Source organism: Erpetoichthys calabaricus, chromosome 5 (assembly GCF_900747795.2).
Source record: "Erpetoichthys calabaricus chromosome 5, fErpCal1.3, whole genome shotgun sequence".
NCBI lineage: Eukaryota > Metazoa > Chordata > Cladistia > Polypteriformes > Polypteridae > Erpetoichthys > Erpetoichthys calabaricus.
This window is the reverse complement of record NC_041398.2, coordinates 57,018,669-57,037,525: the sequence shown is the minus strand read 5'-3', so window position 1 is coordinate 57,037,525 and position 18,857 is coordinate 57,018,669. Positions and strand designations below refer to the sequence as shown.

The 18,857-nt window shown below is 34.9% G+C and overlaps 1 protein-coding gene across 2 annotated transcripts in view; it reads left to right on the top strand.

The window, feature by feature from the left end:
- Positions 1-18,857, top strand: part of ctnna2 (catenin (cadherin-associated protein), alpha 2) — a 1,866,011-nt gene that overhangs the window by 1,769,121 nt on the left and 78,033 nt on the right. For both annotated transcript variants that reach the window (XM_051928041.1, XM_028801549.2), the window contains exon 14: positions 11,986-12,099. In XM_051928041.1, coding sequence (XP_051784001.1) covers positions 11,986-12,099 — 114 coding nt within the window. The remainder of the gene's footprint in view (positions 1-11,985; positions 12,100-18,857) is intronic.

The window sequence follows — 18,857 nt, the reverse complement described above, 5'->3', positions numbered from 1 at the left end:
ATGATAACAGACATACAAGGCCGAATCTCCAACTAGTCTCTTCTAATTGAAATTGTTTTACAATCAATTAAAGGTTAAATATTTTACCTATATAAATAAATATTATAAGTTAAATATCATAGCTATATTTGGTCTATACTTTAGCTTTGATTTTGATAATATAATTAGTTTTTTGATTATGAACATATTAAAACAAAAATTCTTATTTTTTTTAATGACAAAATTGTAACACCAACACGTTAGCTACAAGGTTGCAAAACAAATGACATTTAGTTTATTAATGAATAAGCAAAAATTGCAAAGAGAGCCGCTGAATCCACAAAATAAATATAGGATGTTTATATAGATAAAAATTAAATTGCATACTCATCTTGTATATAATATAATAGACAGCCTATGGTAATCAAAATATAATACGTTCAAAGTAGTGTAAAAACGATGGGAAAAGTGAAGCCTTTTTTTAAGGTTTTTTGACAGATTAATTTTTGTTTTGTGGTGTAGTAATAAGTTTTTACATGCAGAATATTTGACGACGTAAAAGAGCGTCAATTAAATGAATATTATTATTAGGTTGATTTAATTCTATTATCACTACAACATTGTTACAATAAGAATAATGCAAGATGAAAATATAGTTAACAAAAACAAACAGTAAACGACAAACAAATAATATTACGGATTTTCATGATAAAACTGTCAGTTGCTTTTACGGAGCACACATGGATGATAACATACATACAAGACTGCAAGATTGTTACAGTCTGGTTTATTTATATACAGTGATCCCTCGCTATATCGCGCTTCGCCTTTCGCGGCTTCACTCCATCGCGGATTTTATATGTAAGCATATTTAAATATATATCGCGGATTTTTCGCTGCTTCGCGGGTTTCTGCGGACAATGGGTCTTTTAATTTCTGGCACATGCTTCCTCAGTTGGTTTGCCCAGTTGATTTCATACAAGGGACGCTATTGGCAGATGGCTGAGAAACTACCCAACTTACTTTCTCTCTCTCTCTCTCTCTTGCGCTGACGTAGGGGGGGTGTGAGCAGGGGGGCTGTGTGCAGCTGCTTCCTGAAGGACGTGCTGCACAGTGCTTCGCATACTTAAAAGCTCAAAGGGCACGTATTGATTTCTGACTTTGTTTTTCTGTGGCTCTCTCTCTGTCTCTTCCTGCTCCTGACAGAGGGGGTGCGAGCTGCCGCCTTCAACAGCTTTGTACCGGCGGTGCTTCGCATACTGAAAAGCCAAAAAGCCCTATTGATTTTTTTTTTGACTGCTTGCTTTGCACTCCTTTGAAAAGGAAGATATGTTTGCATTCTTTTAATTGTGAGACAGAACTGTCATCTCTGTCTTGTCATGGAGCACAGTTTAAACTTTTGAAAAAGAGACAAATGTTTGTTTGCAGTGTTTGAATAACGTTCCTGTCTCTCTACAACCTCCTGTGTTTCTGCGCAAATCTGTGACCCAAGCATGACATTCTAAAAATAACCATATAAACATATGGTTTCTACTTCGCGGATTTTCCTATTTCGCGGGTGGCTCTGGAACGCAACCCCTGCGATGGAGGAGGGATTACTGTATATATATATATATATATATATATATATATATATATATATATATATATATATATATATATATATATTTATTCTGTCACAAAGACTGAATGATTCCCAAAAGTAGTTGGTATGCCAACCCGGCCAACTCTATTTTATTTCAAAAGGAAGAGGGGCGCGTGGTGCTCAAACATAAAGAATGCTGGCAGTCACCTCCATTTCTGGTGGTCGTTCTGAGTATCAACTGGATGAAAACATGCATACAAGACCGCAAGATCACTCCCTACCCTACCCAGAAGGGGGTGGGTTAGAGTTGATTTCACCCTACAGTATTTTTAGTTGACCAATGAGAAACATGTACCAAGTTTCATGAAAATTGCTCCAGCCGTTGGAAGTGATGCTGGAACATACATACATACGCTCACACGTACATTGACTTTTAAATAGATAGATAGATAGATAGATAGATAGATAGATAGATAGATAGATAGATAGATAGATAGATAGATAGATAGATAGATAGATAGATAGATAGATAGATAGAATTGTTATGCTGCTGGATTGTGAAAATATGTTCTGAGAGGTTCTGTACTTCACTACATTTTCAAATGCAAATTGTTACATTTAATCTGATATTTTTTGGTAGACACATCTGGGATGATTTTCAAATGCACCCTGCTGGCATTAACACCCAATGATCTAAACACTCATTCCAAATACATCTTGCCACAGCTCACAGGCCGAGGTGGGGCTGGATGTCAGCGATGTTCAGTCCCAGTCTCCGTTATTTCCATAGTTCATACCACGTCATACAGCCACTGTTCCTTACAGCAGCCACCGACCCCAGCGTTTCTGATTCTCAGTGTTGTGTACTTGTGTTTTCACGTGCCGTGGTTCACTCACCTTGTCGTGTGTTGCTCACAATTCTTGTCACATTATCCTGGCCATCATGATCCAAATCAGATTATGAACGAAGTGTTAAAGCCCAAGATAACCTGTAAGGCATTTGTTTAAATGCAAATCTAGAAATTATAACATCTAGGTAACACACTTTATGAAACATTATTTAATGGAGGGTAAGGCCATATTAGGGTTTGTTTTGATGACAGTTATTATTAAACTGACTGATAATTTTAATTTGAAATGGTGGTATTTGAACAAACATGGGAGTCCTTTGTAGTTCCAAAGAATGCTTAAAAATGTTTTCCATTTAAATTAATTATAATTAGGTGTTCAAGTTACAAAAATTCACCCTAAATAGGGGACTTTAAGAAGGTGGCACAACGCTCCTTTTAGTACCCACCCCACTGAATTTGGATTCAGTTATTAAGATGTCCACTCATGCTGAATGTCACTGCTTTAAGTTGCAGTTACTTGGCTCATACATTAGTGACTATATTACAACTCAGACACAAAGAAATGTTAGCCTGAATTATTTTAACTTTGCAAGAACTTTTTTTGTCTATACTGTATATAGAATAGGAAGAGATCCTGCATTTACTTTTGGTACTTAAATACACTTAATATCAGATACTTTTAAAACTTCTACTTGAATAGTTTTCTAATGGGCAACTTTTATTTTATCTTAAGTCACTTTTCAGAAAGGTATCTCCATTTTTACTGTAGTATAGCTGTTTGGTACTTTATACAGCACTGCAATTTATCATGAAAATGTCTTTAGTGCTGGCAAATGAAAGTGAAGTAGAGAGCAAATTTTTTCATGGTGAATGTTGAAAAATTTTGAAGGAGACAATGGACATAAATGCATCCATAAAGGATATTATTTAAAAGAATACTTTACTGAAATGCTAAGCCCTAATGGATGCATAAAATGGTGTTTATAGATAATCACATATTGCTCTGTGTAGACTGTGTAGCCTTTGGCTTACCCCTGAATTTCTCTTTGCTGTCTGTCTTCTCCTCCATTCATTTTATTAAACGTTTAAATCTCATACTCAGAATTTGAAGCTCTTGGCTTTACATTTTTTTATTTGAGAAACCACTGGTTATTCATTCAGTTTGACATTATAACATTAAGTACACTCCATTTTATTTAAAAAAAAAGTAGATTAGCATTTGTGGAATATTCATTTGCCAGTATAGGTCACAGAGTTCATGGAATTTGACTGTACACACAAAACATTAAAGTAACCTAACATGTGAACCTAAAATGCCCCTTCCTTTATGTGTAATATAAATCAAATTACAATTGCATAATAGAAAGTGGAGAATATCTCATAACTGTGGCAAAAAACGCACACTTTCAAAATTCCAAAAAAAATTACTATTCCCCAAACCTCAGAATTTTTAAGTCTAAGGGAGGACTTTAAACATTGCTGTCAAATAAAGAGAACTTAATGGGACTATAAAAAATAAAAGAGAAGAAGACTTCAGTTATGACCAGCATAGAGCTACCAAAGAGCATTGTGCAATTGTCAATCCGACCATCCAAAGCACACATTCATTATAGATTTAGATGTTAAAATTGACTTCAAGATCCCTTTAAACATTTAATTGTACAAATCAAATTCAGCTTATTAAGATTAAATTGAGGTTTCTGAGCACGTATTTGGAACCACTCTGCATGAGGTGGTGAGAAGCTCAGCAATATACTGTATGAGGATTAGAACTGCTAGAGTCAGCTGAGGTGGTTTGAACAAGTAGTAAGAATGCTGCTTTAATGGAAATTTATAAGGCACAGCTCACGGGGAGAAGACCAGGAGCAGAACCAGGGCACACTGAAAAATGTATAGGTCTAGGCTAACCTAGTAGCGTCTGGAAATTCCCAGACAGATGTTGGAACAGGTTGCTAAGGATATTGTGGCCTGGCCGTCCCAGCACAGCATATGACCATCACCAGATTAAATGGAATGAAAATGATGATGACAACAATGAAATATTCATTAAGTCGGTCAGAAAACCAGAAGAACTAGTGACATATCAGCATCATGTTGGGAATAAAAACACCTAGTGTGACCTTTAATTGAGAATAACTCATAACACTTTAAATAGTAAGTTTGGCAAACTGACTGAAGTTTAGCTTTATTGCACTAGTACACATAAAAGTAACTTACAATACTTTTCTTAAAAAGTTTACAACAATGTGTATTATTTATTTCTCCTTTTCTATTTGAGAAAGTTTAACAAAAGAGCAGCACAGCGCAATATATTAGACATTAGATTATTATGAAAGGTACACAGTGGGGACTGTGAATAGTCTTAATAAATGTTTAAACCTCTCTCCTCACCTTATTGCACATCCAACCTGACAGATGAACTCAGACAGGCTTCACTATAATGATTCCACTCTGAAAAAAAGATATGAAATGATTTAAAAGCATCTCTAAAGGGGAGTGCTTTTTTTCTAAGAATGTACAACACACATAAATGAATGCTACAATTAGTACAGCAGCTAATTGTTTTTCTTTTTACAAATGACTGTATATGCAATATTTATGGCTTCTGAGTATGTATACATACAGTACATATTTATATTCAGGATATATATGTATATATTTTTTTTTTTTCTACCAGTCAGAAGTTTTAGAAATGTAGTCCATTGAAATGCAATGAATGATATAAAATGTTGAAAAGGTAAGCAGAAAACTGCAAAAGCTTTAAATGTAAAGTTTAGGTTAGCAAAAACTGAAAAAAGGAAATATCAGAATATTACAAATGCATCAACTTTAACAACATTTATTTATGTAGCACATTCTCGTGCAAAAAATGTAAGTAACAATGTAAAGAAATAAAAGAAGCTAATCTAAACAAAAAAAAAAACAAAATATGCAGGGGTTCCTTTGTCCAGTCAGCAATAGTCCACATCCACTATTTCACGGCCCTGTTTTGTCCTTTAAGGAATGGCTTTTTTACTGCCACTTGCCCTGTCAAACCTGCAGCACAAAGTCTCCACTTCATAGTAGAAACTCAGACTTGTTTTTTTCAACCACTGTTAAGTTGTATATGAAGCTGTTGTGCTGTGAAGCACCTATCACACAAGCTGGTGACCCTCTCGAAACTTGTCTTCTGATTGGTTTGTAACTTTGGGTCTGCCAGATCTCTTCCTATTAGAGTTTCTTCCAGTTTCCAAATTTCTCCAAACAAAAGACCTACACTTCTCAGGTTAATACTTTTCTGTCTCATTTCATTTGTTAATTGCTGTTTTCTTACCATTATGTTTGGAATATTGTCCAAGCAGTACTTCAGAGGGCATAGTAACACAGTCTGTTTCAACTCTGCTTTAAGACAGAAAGACATTTTTTTAAGTAATCAACAGAAGTTGGGACACCTGTGCAAATTGTTTGCTTCAATTTGCAAGGCTTAATTTACTTTAATTGCTGCAGAACATCTGTAGGTTGTAACCAATTAGCTGTTCCCCGAAGAAGGCCCATTTGTAACATTCTGATTTTTCCTTTTTTTTAGTTTTTGCTAACCTAAACTAAATTTAAACCTCTAACAGTTTACTGCTTACCTTTTCACCATTTTAGTTAATTTATTTTGTTTCAACTGATTAAATTTGAAGAAAAACTGGAAAAACAGATGTTGTAAAAGATGATACAATCCTGCTATCAATTTTAAAAACTAGTTGCTACAGGACATTGATATTAGACACTTCACATGGCACATTTGTATGTATATAAATACAGGTACAGGTTATGGGAAATAGAATACTACCCAAGGAAATTAGATGCCAGGCAAGAACTGACAATGAATGGAATTCCAGCCCATTTCATGGTGCCCTCATCCACACCCCCATATTCACATAAAGCAAGCTAATTTACAATCACTGTCTAATCTGTCAGGCATATATTATGGAAGGTGATGGAAATCAGAAGTACCTCGAGTAACCCACAAAGGCAGAGAGAGAAAGAGAATATGCATAATCCATGCAGTGGACCTGGGTGGCACCAGCATTATGTCTGCACTATAATTGCTGCTCATTTTACTTTCACTTGTTAAAAAATATTGTGACCCTGTGACTGTCATGCCAAGGGCTTTTCTGAAGTGATTATATCTTTTGACGAGCTTCTGTTTAACAATAAGAATTTATCATTTTAATATGAAGAATGAAAACAAGCAATGGCTAACAGTGTGAGAAACTGAATTCAGTTTGCATATTTCCTCCAAATCTCCTTTGATTTGGTTTAAAATATTTTTGTGCAGTTATTTTTAAACCTAAATAATCTAAAGAAGTACAGTTTTTATGCATGTACACCTTTTAAAATGTTACTGTTTCATATATTCCTTTTATTTTACATTGTGAAGCATCATGTTTGTGTGACAACTTGCTCAAATAATTTATAGTAGCCAAAGAGTCATTTTCAAAAATAATCTCTAAGAACTGATAAATTTCACATTGAGAATAACCCAAAGGTATGAAAGATCAGTCAGCAAGATTTTTCCATTAGTATCCCTGTCAGCTAGTGCAAGGTTTATTCTTCTCCTGCATTCCTATGGTGGCTGCACTAGCATATCAAGAACATCACCTGAACAATAACAAGCCAACCTATGGGAGATGAATAGCCTCCTCTCGCCTAAGTTCTTTCGTGTCTGTTGTGTTAACATTTTTTTTCATGATGTATGTGTTATATTTTTTGGTTATAACATTAAGTGTATTTTTAGTCAGTCTTTATTATATTTTATTTTCAGGTTTACAGTAACATAAGCTTAAAAAGCACACTTCTAACCACCAACTATAAAATTTGAAATTTGTTACCTACACAAAACTTTCCATTACAATTGCCTTCTCTCTCTTTTCGGCTTAATGGCACATCCATGCATATTCTGAACATGCATATTTCATTCCAGACTCATGAAAAGCTCACCAGACTTGAGTATAATCAAGAAACCAACCACAGACAGGGCATTAGTCCATTACAGGACACACCCATACACAAACAAACAGGCAGATATTGACATATAAATAAATTTTACATTCCTGCCTTTGAGAGAAAATCAGAATATGTGCACAAAACCCACATCTATTAGTCTCAAAATGGGACAAGGCTTCCTTGCAGAAAAGAATAGTGACAAGCAGCAATAGGCAAAGGTGTACTGCTTCCCCGGGAGAACAACTAAACCCTGGGTTGCAACACAATCAGAAAACTGCTGGAGCAAAGCAGTTTGATATGAAAAATCTTTCGGGGCAACGTGACCAACGCTTGTCCTTTTATTTGACCCCTCACCACATGTCCCAGCTCAGCATTAAACTCTGGGCAATATCACAAATAAAGAAGAGGGGGAAAATATACACATATATGTTTTACATATAGACAAAAAATAAACAAACTAGTACATAACATAGGATCAAAAGCACCTTTCCCAGTTTAGGGGCAAGATGTTCTTTTTTAAGAGAAACCGGTTTTCCAAATAAGTTTACTGTCTTTACTGTTCTTGAGCAAAGTGATCTGTCTCTCTGTGATGGAATTCCAGCCAAAAATCAAAAAAAGAACAACCTTGAAAGTAACAAGTGGGTCTGTGCATACAAGTTTAGTTACAAATAGTTTTGGGAAACACTCACTAATTAACAAACAATCTTATGTACAAGGTAACTAATTGTTTACCATTTTGAAGCTTTCAGGAAACACACCCCTGTTAAATTAGCAGTTTTTTGATGGCTATGTTTCAATAACATAAAAAAGAAAATATACTACCAAAACTACTGTGAGAAAAAAAAATACAAACCCCTTACAGTGTGCAGGCCAGTTTCTTTACTGAAGAATGATGCTAAGATTTTGGCAAAAAGTTCATTTAAAACAATTAAAAGAGAGAGATTGTGCTGTTTATCTATCTGTCTTTCTATGATATCAAAAGATCTGCCTGGTTTTGTTAATGGTAGACATTTGACTATAACAGGTACGAAATGGAAGTTGAAATTGATATCAGAGATTAATGTTGTACTGATTGTATCCTTGATTGACTTCTGTGATATTCACTGTGCATTAATGAAATAAATAAAATAATTAAACAGATTAAAGACAATGCTTTTAACATTGGGAAATCATCTTCGCTGTCGAGGTAATGAAAATGCCCTTTATAGGTTTAGTGGGCTGTGGGAGTACTTGTTTTTGATTGGTCTGATATCTTTCACTTCTTTTACAGTATATGCATATGTGCAGGCAGAAATATTATACAGACATTTTATATTTTAATGAGATTTGTGCATTTGAATTCAGGAACTGAGTGCATTGCACCATGAAACTGTAAATCCAGCATCACATTTCTGTGACAATGGATAGCATCAGAGAAAATAACATTTAGATATTTTATAATATGACTGCTGCTTCTCACAGACTATCATTTGCATTTGACGATTTCTTGTGAATACACACTAAGTAAAAGTGAAACATGTCAAAAGAGTACCCCTTTCTAACAGATGCAAATTGAGTTAGATTTGTTTCAGTGTAATTACATTCTCCATTAACTGCTGATACAAGGAAACAATAAAATCCATTAAAGAACACGTACACTTCCAAAGGAATTACGCTGAGTTAGGGGCCTCTCCTTGTAATTACCGTGGTCCACAAGGTAATTACATTCTCCGACAGCCGTTGTTACAGGCTAACAATGAATCATTTCAAAATAGAGCTAAGAAGTAAATTGTTGAAATAGCAGTTAAAATGTAACTAGAGATATCTATGCGAATCAGTAGTCCAATTGATTTTAATTCAGTTTATTTTTAGCAATGTGCCCTTTTGAGATAGAGATGGCAGAGTGCTTTTCAATATTAAAGGAAACAGCAATATCCAGTGGAAAAAGTTGTACAGAAAATAATAATGAAGAAATAGAAGGGGCATATGCAAAAAAAAAAATCCGCTGAATGATATAGAGTTAGGAATAAATTACTTTGGATTTAAACAAATAAGTTTTGTCACTTGTCACTTTCTTCAGCTACAAGCAAGGGTTGACAATGTAGTCCAGCTTGGGCAGTCTCATCAGTCAGAATAGATTCATAAAAAGTTAAAATTTATTGGACTTGTAAATCTTCACTACTGAAATACAGCAGGTTCAGATAATGGGTGAACTGCTATTTTGTGTATAAAGTGAAAATTAACAGGGTGTAGTTTGGACAGTTTATTCTTTCTTGGTATTTTTCTTACAGTTTTCTTATTAATATTTAAATTTCCTTTGAAGGTTTTTCTTGTCTTTTTATTCTTTTTTATCTGTTAGTGACAGTAAATAATAACATTGTTTCAAATGTGTAAAAATCGTATCTTTTTCATAATCTATGATTTTTATTTTCTGTGGTGGGCTGGCACCCTGCCTGGGATTTGTTCCTGCCTTGTGCCCTGTGTTGGCTGGGATTGGCTTCAGCAAACCCCTGTGACCCTGTGTTAGGATATAGCGGGTTGGACAATGACTGACTGAATGATTTTTTATATTAGTAAGGTTGGGGAGCCATACCATGTACCTCCAGCATTGGAAAGGTACAGCAAGGTTCACACAGCTGTATAGTACTAGATCTATAAAAAAATCTCCTTGAAAAACTCACTTGATGTGACATGTAGCTAAAATAATCTGTAATATCAATCAGGAAAATATGTTACTCTAAATTTTGGTATTGGGTGGCACTACACAGCAGCCTAAAGAATCAGGAACACTTTTTGAAGCAATATAAAAGGTAGACACTTGTGTAGTATGATCACGTTGTAGTAGATTAACATGATTGACTCAGGCTGGCCTCCTGCATCCATACACTGTAAGCCACAGTGGGGGTAAAGCACAAGCCTTAATGTCTTCACATAAAGACGGCCGAGTGCAATTCTGCAAGCTCAGGAGGTGGTGAGCATAGAGATGGGAATAAATGCTGACAGCCTTTTTGCAACTCACTGACAGCTTTCTTATAAATTATATCTAGACTCATAAACTTTTTGCATCTATTTTCGTCCATTTGTTTTTTGTAACTTGCTTGTCTGGGTCAGAATTAGACACATTATGGGAACCAACCCTCAGTGGGGCACCAGTCCAGCACCAGGCACATTTATGCATTTGCACTCATTTGGGGCTAGTGTCAAATAACCTGACATATCCTGAATCCACAAATTCAGTACGTTTTATTTTATTCATTGGTAATTTATCCAAGAAATTTCTGATTTTTCAAGTAAAGCGCCATAAACTGGAGTATTTTTGGCTTATATGCAATAGGCAATAACAGACTCAAAACAGACCTTTAATTAGAATTCAGTAGCAGTCTATATGAAGGGACACCAGAGCCACCTCTGTCTTATAAAACTGAGTAGATTTAATATTAATTCTAACATCATGAATCTTTTCCACAGACATTACACTGTAGCCAACTTCTGCCATTTGCTCAGAGGTTAAAGATACAAAAGATAAATAGCAAGTGGTTCCTTTATTACAAAAACTGTTGGCATTCTTAGTAAGATTTTTTAATATATAGCTATAGGCCAATACAATAATGACTGTTAATTTTTTTTTGTGATCAAGTTTTTAAAAGTAAAAAGTAAAATATGTTATATTAGGACAGTAAAACACCCACCACATGGTAGCTACCATGATCTCCTAAATCAAAGGGAAGAGAGGAAGACAACACTCAACACCACTACATGAACAATGGATTCCATATTTCCTCTGTTTGGCTATGGACAAGAGTTGGATGTAAAAGATGTGCAGCATGTTTATGCTGGATTTACTTTAATTTTACTCAAAACAGACGATACTTTACAATGTGATTCTATGTATATTGCTATATTTATGACAGTGAAAACCACAGTTCTGATGACCTAGGGGACCTGGCTATCCTCTCCATTCCACTGTATCACAAGTATGTGTTGGACAAATCTAATAAGAAGCAGATTGCATAATTTTATTGTTGAATTCAAATGCTCACAATATCCCTTGTGTCACTTTAATGGGCAGAAATATTAGTTTAGCATTGCAAAATGTCACCAAGTGCCACAGCAAGACAGCACAAAATGTATTATTCTATATGGTTGTTGATTGTTGTGTTTATGTGATGTCTTGTTGGTGTTTCATACCCTTATTGGAAAACAACCTGACTCTCATGTGACAATAAAATTTGAATTGAACTGAAATTAGTGCAATATTTGCATTGTTGTAACATGCTTTTTAATTATTTGTGGACAAGGAGCAAATAAAGGCATTATAGAAGAGCTATGCAGAACCATAAATTACAAAGGGCAAATAAAGATTTGGAGCTAGATGAGAGTGAGCCAATAACCTGTTGCAAATCAAATATCTAAAATGTATTTTGTTACAATTCAGTTGTGCTGTATGTATTTGTAACATCTGATGGGCTCTAGATTAAAGAAACAATGCCTTCTCAAATCTGTTTGCAGTTCATTGCCAAGTATATTAACACTTTTCAGCATCAAGTTCAAAGTTCCTTTTCTTTTCTATGATTATCTAATTTACTTCCTGCTGGTTTTGTTGCCTCTTTATTCCAGACTCCTGAAGAGCTAGAGGATGATTCAGACTTTGAACAGGAAGATTATGACGCACGTAGCAGAACAAGTGTCCAAACAGAGGATGATCAGCTCATTGCTGGACAAAGCGCAAGAGTGAGTCCAATATTGCTCTTACAAATCTCTTAACATCATAATGTCTTGTGGTCATTCATGAATTTTATTAAAAAGAAACATAAGCATTCTTTACCTGTTTAAAATTGAGTTCCTGCTGGATAAATACTCTGTGCTACCACATTAAAATACAAAATTGAACTCAGCCCTTGCAAGGAAATGAAGCACCACATTATTTCTAAACTATATGCTCTTTTATCTCTTGGGAATATATTCCAATGGAAAAAAAAATATTGGATCAGATATACGCTTTCATAGCCTGAAGAGAGCAATCCAAAAATAATCTCCTGCATCTGGATATCATATTTTTCAGATATGAGGAGTAGTTTATAAAGTGTAAAAGCCATTAAGATATGCAATGTAAACCTACTAAATGTTTAGTGCCCATTATATATTTACTCAGTTTTAACAACTGTTGTTGGAGAACCTTAATATTAGTTCCAGTTTTATTAATTTCACTTAAATTAATGCTCAAGCTGAATGCTTATTTAATAGGAGCAATGTTTCCACTAGCAGAGTTTTACATTAGTGTAATATTTTATAAGAAATACTCATTCTCTCAAACTTATGAAGGATAGAAGAAAAAAATGCTGTCCACAGTCATAGACTGGCTAGACAAAGGGAAAGTAAGTTTCTTTTTTTCCTTTCTCTACAATTGAAACAAATTAAAGTAATTTCAAAATACTTTCTCCATATGAAAACCTTGAAAACTGTTTAATCCTCACAAGCACTGAAAAGCTGTTTGGCGTATTGGCATGCGGTGTACAGGAAGGATTTGAAGCAGTATTAAACACCAGAGGCCTGCTTTTGTTGTTATCAGTGTGCGGGAGGGGATTTATGGATAAGTCATTTCTGAAAACCCTATCTAGCACCTGATTCTTTCTTACTTTTTGACATGCCAATCAAGTCCTATTCAGCATAAGGCCACAACAGTTTTTTTTCCTTTATAAATGTAGAGTGTTGTTGCCTGGTGAACTTTTTACATGATTTTTGATTGAATTGCTATGCTTGTATAGGAGAAAAGAGTACTTAGCAATGGCTAAATCCAAACTGGAGAAAATCTTATCTTACCTTACAAAATAGGCACGTGTCTGACCCTCAGTGCTGCCTGAATGCATTGATATTGAACAATCAATAATGAAAGAAAGTCTTCTTAATCTTTCTGTGACCCAGCCATATAAATGTACAGTATACCTTTGTAAGCAAAGTACATTGCATTTTAAAAATAGAGACCTTTAAAATAGGTGCTATATAAAATTTAAAAAAAGATTGTTAATGACAGAAAATGTGTGGCTTTGTTTCATTAAACTCTTAAAAGGGATTATCAAAAAATGACCCTTTGACATATGCAGTGTTAGACCAGAAAAAAAATGAATGCTCCTCTAGCTGTATCCTAAAATGCTTCACCCAGTATCGAGTCTTGAATTTACAGTGGGTACAAGGCAGAAAGCAATCCAAGACAGATGGCCTTTTCACTTAATTTAGCCAATTAATTTCAGAATCTCTTGTTTGGGAGAGTGTACAAAATCTACACTGGAATTAAATTTCTATCCAGTCGGAAACAGGCTTCCTTATTTATTTGTAAATTTATTTGCTTATCTGTTTACTGCAAAATATTAAAGTTTGCTTTTCTTGGTTTTATCATTGATTGATTCTTGATGGCTTTGGGATATGTAACTGATTTATTTAATCCAAACTGAGCAATCAGAATAGCTGGTATAAGTGGGTCCCGTACTGTAAAAGAAATTAGAGAGAATGGGAGTGAATCACTTCAGATTGTTACTAAAATGCGAATGAGTTGGCGGAGTAGACAAAACCACAGCAGAGCAGAGCAGTAAAATTGCCACCTGAAATAACATGGACAGAATAGTATTTATTTAGATAGATAGATAGATAGATAGATAGATAGATAGATAGATAGATAGATAGATAGATATTTTATTAATCCCAAGGGGAAATTCACATTCACAAATATTTAACATGACCTGAAAGTTCTGCTTCTTAGATGACATTTAACATGCAGACAAAGATGAGGACATAGCAGTGATAGAGCAGGGTGAGAAGTGCATGGAATAAATACTGTGAACTGACCCCGTTCTCACTTCTAAAGGAGTGTTTCTGGTATTTAAGACTGAAGTTTACAAAAGCTGTGTGAGCAATATTATTCTGTGGGAGTGAGACATGACTGATATAAGCATAGCATGAAGCAAAGCTGGAAAAAAAATTTAAGAATGATCAAATGGATGGGTGGAGGGTCACGGATTGAGAGGAAGACGAATGTTAAGTTAACAGAAAGACTGGGTGAGAAAGGCCTTAGGTGTTGTGCTAAGAAGAAAAAGACAATGAGGGGGTTAAGAAATGCAGAGCAAAAAGTAGAGAATTACTAGTTTAAGAGGTGCATGAGTATGTAGAGCAGATGAGGCTAAGAAAATATGATTAGGGTTGGGTTAAGGGAAGGGTTAGGCTAGGGTTGATGTCAGATAATAAGAAAAGAGTGGGTCTCCCCTCAAAGGATGTCCACGTTTGTTTAGAGTGGAGGAAAAAAATTTCAGGGGCACCCAGGTAACCTGGGAAAATCCAGAAAACTGATGTGATGATGATAATGTTGAGAATACTGGCAAGAGTTACAAAATCTGAAACCAAATCGAAAAATGCATTCAAGGTTTTTCCATCTTTTCCAAATGCCTTAATTCATTATTCTAACAAAGGGTTAATAGAGTGAACCTTTATTTTAAAGTTTATTTTTATAGATTTTAGACCCGCTCCACTTTGCTCTAATTTTCTGTATGCTCAGTGCATGCTACCAGCCTCACACTGTTCCATTCCATTTGAGTTAGTGTGGTGCTGAGATGTCACGTGTTGCACAGCGAGTCCTAATTTGGGATCTTGAGGTGGTTCATTGTGTGGTAGGTGCAGCGATGCACCATATCAGTATATGATGCCAATCTCCACCTCCTCCTTATGTGAATTCATTATTCAGCCTTGTATTGTTTTTATAAATGTAGGAAATGATTGGTTACAGTAGAGCCCAGTTTGATTTACCTGAGAACTTGTTTAATATCTAACAACAAGTCTCCCAGTGCAAGCAGTTTAACATACATGGCCATTTTGTGGTCTCTGTGAGTTCTTATCTGTCACTTTAATAAGACTTTTTACAATAACTTGAAATATCCAGCAGCATCATTAAGTCAATGAATTACTGATAGTTGTGTTTAGTTCAGTAGTAAAGTTCAGTTTATTTATACTCCAGAATAGAATTTGTTTTATGGAGTTTAGCACCCACAGAAATTATAAAAGTGATTGCAGTAGAGTTTAAAAATTATTTCTACAAAATGTTCAATCTGGTATCAACTGAAAACACGTAAGGCACTCTGCCTGAGGTTTACAAGAGTCCAATGTACATGGCTTCCCAAAAGTGAGCTAAAATAGTACCAAAAAAGTTACTTTAACTGGATTATGGCTTCTTAACTTGGTACCTTGTACAGTATAGATTAATAGGAAAGTATTTTAGGACATTCCAGTCTGGCTTACATTACATGCTTTTAATGAAATGTATGCATTAAATAGACAAAGTTGTGCATGGTGGGGTTCTTGTATGTAAAAATCTGAGAGCAGATGAATGGTAGTTTAATGTGATATATTGCTGTTTGTTTCCAGGTAGGGCCATGATAAATGAGACAGGGGTTCTCCTGTAGCTCTTGCACACTATTGAGAAATTCAGTGTAGGTTAAATCACTTAATGCAAAAAACACTCAACACTATCCTGACAAGGGAATGTGGATATTCAATGTGCATGTAAATGTTGTGGAGACAGACCTAAATCCATCTTCACAAGACTTTCTGTCTGTATACTTGCTTCATTGGGTCAAGGAATATGCTCACTAATACTGACATGAGCAAGAATCAGGAATGCCAAGCTTTCAGCCATAACTCCACTGGTTAGGGGGGTTATTTAATTTACCTGCATGGCTGGTTTTTGAAACTGGTCTGATTGTAGAGGTTTTTTTGTCCCTGAAGATCACAGTTGAAAAATTATCATAAAATGCCAACTGCCTCCCCACAGTGTTCCTCTTAATGTATCTGGGCTTGACTATTTGTACTTGTATAATGTTTTATTTGAATTGTCCATTTTAATTTTACTGGAAAATATTAGTTAATGATTTGCTACCCCTGTGTCCACCTTGCTTTCTAGAATTCCACATAAAACTGTCTTTCTTTCATTTATTTTTTATTTCTTCACTATCTGTGTTACCCTTATAAAATGGGTCGAAATCTCAACATAGACTTCAACGTGTGTCAGTCCAGTTGCAATGTCTCTGTTATATACCATTTGGTATAAGATTCGTAAAAGCAGTGCTAATGTTTGTAATACTGTAATGTTGGATAGCAGAGACCTAGCAACCAGATAGACACACAGCGACGTTTAGTATAGTGAGTTGGTAGCAGGCACACAACAAAGTGCTCAGATGTGCACAGGTAAGGTGTGCAACAGTCTATGAGCTCCAATACATCTCTCAAGCACTTCCTTCCTTTTTATGCTGCATATCTCATTTTGTCTGTAATGAGTGGGATTCATTTTCTAATTTCTCTGTACAATGATTTGATGCTTTTGAAAGAACAGCCTTTTCTGCTATTAAAGCTATCTAACGTGCATTAGTGTTACATGTACTCGACCAGATTTGAGAGCTAATCAGCATAGGCCTATGGAATTTCAGAAAGCAGCCCAAACCTTGTTTAATTTAAAAGTGTTCCTATCTAGAGTGGGATATCTGTTACCTTCAGATTAGGAAGTATGCAGCTAAAGTTATTGGGGCTGATGTAGATGATTTGACTAGTGTGTGTCAGAGGGCAATGCTAAAGAAACTGGAAATCATCTCAACTGATGACAGACATCCATTACATGTAGAACTAAACTTCAGTAAATCAGGAAGGATAGTTGCTTTGAAAACCCACACAAATCGCTCCAGAAACTCCTTTCTTCCTAGTGCCATACGACTTTTCAATAAGAAATATCGTAGATAATGTTTAAGGTTTTGATATATATCCTGTTACCTTTTTTTTTTTGGTATAGATATGTTTTATCTAACTGCCTTACCTTAACCTTTCTTATTTCTATTTGTCTTCTTTTATTTCATTCTGTCTGTTACCTGTTATTAGATGCAACTGAGAAGGCAAATTTCATGTTTTCCTGTGTAAACATGACTAAATAAAGAAACCTAACCTAACCTAACCTAACCTTCTGATTCATTAGTCAATGAATAGTTCATTTTTAAGACTTAGTAGCCTCGTCTCAGTAAAACAAAACATTCAAGCCTTTTGATATTCTTGCAGGAAATGAGCAAAGGCAGTGTGTCAATTTTACTTCTCATCAACCATACACTCCCAAAAATGAATAATAAAGGAATGGACATTTTTCTTACACAAATTACCTTTTTTTCTGTAGACTCCCTCTAAATGCAATGCCATACACAAATATTTAATGCTGAATTCACTTTGACTGATCTATTGTCTGATATCTGGTAAATCTGCCTATGAATATTAGATGACCTCTAAAATTCATTTAGTTCTTTTCACACAAATGTGAACTTCAGGACTGCAAATAATAAACACTGGCTGAGGTTACTAATATTTATTTTGAGGTGAATCCACCATTTATCACGAAGAGTAAATGATAAAGTAATCCTTTTGTCAACCCCTGGTTCCAGTTTTGGAGCACCACTTTTCAGCTGTTATTTTTCATTATATTAGTGTATAAACATGTATCATCTACTTTCTAGCTTAATTATGTACTGTATATTTGCCAAAATTTCTAGGCTTCTTGCTTGCTAATTTTGTTCAATTTCTGCATTTGTGCTTTTGGTAATTTGCATGAGTTGTATTTGAAAATCTATCCATATCGAACCTGCTTAATCCGTTTCAAGTCCAGTCAGCATCTAATGTAAGTCCATCACATTTATCCACACACAAATATTCACTCATATGGGGTAAATTTCAAGTTTCTAATTAACCTAACAAGCACATCTTTGGAACTGGTGCTCAGATGAAGACCTACACACACACACACACAAACACTGACCATAAATTCAAGCTCAGAACTCAGGTACTGGGATTCAGGAGCACTCAGCAATAAATACTAATGCTTCCTTTGTAAAAGTGCCATAAAAAATCCTTATTCAGGAAATGCTTTTTCACCTCATTACACTGAATTGGATAGGTCAATGCATTAATACAACATTTGTTGCAAGGTTACATTTTTAAATACTGTACTACACTTATTTTTCATTACTATCTTTCATCATACTGCAGTATAGACTACTTGACTGTGTATTTAATTTTTTTTCCACTGCCGTTCAAATTTAAAACATTAACAATGAAACACTTGTAATGAATGTGAACTCTGGGGTTTTCTGACACTTCACCTAATTAGGCCATTGCTTACCTCCTCCTTCATTCATGCAGTACTTGCTCCAAGCATCTTATGTCTGAAGCTTAAAAGGTTATTTTGCTTTTCTGAAAAATGAACTATTTACCTTCTTTGCCTGCTTTATTTAGTGTTTAACAGAGCAGTGGCCCCTACAAGTGTTATCTGGTTTTGTTGTTTGCATTATTAACACTATTTCTAATATTTGCTTTCAACATGTCAGTTCATATTTCTTAACAATGTTTTTTTTTTCTTCATTCATACAACCTCTCGATCATTTCCAAATGTATCATACCTATTAAATAATATTTTCTCAATG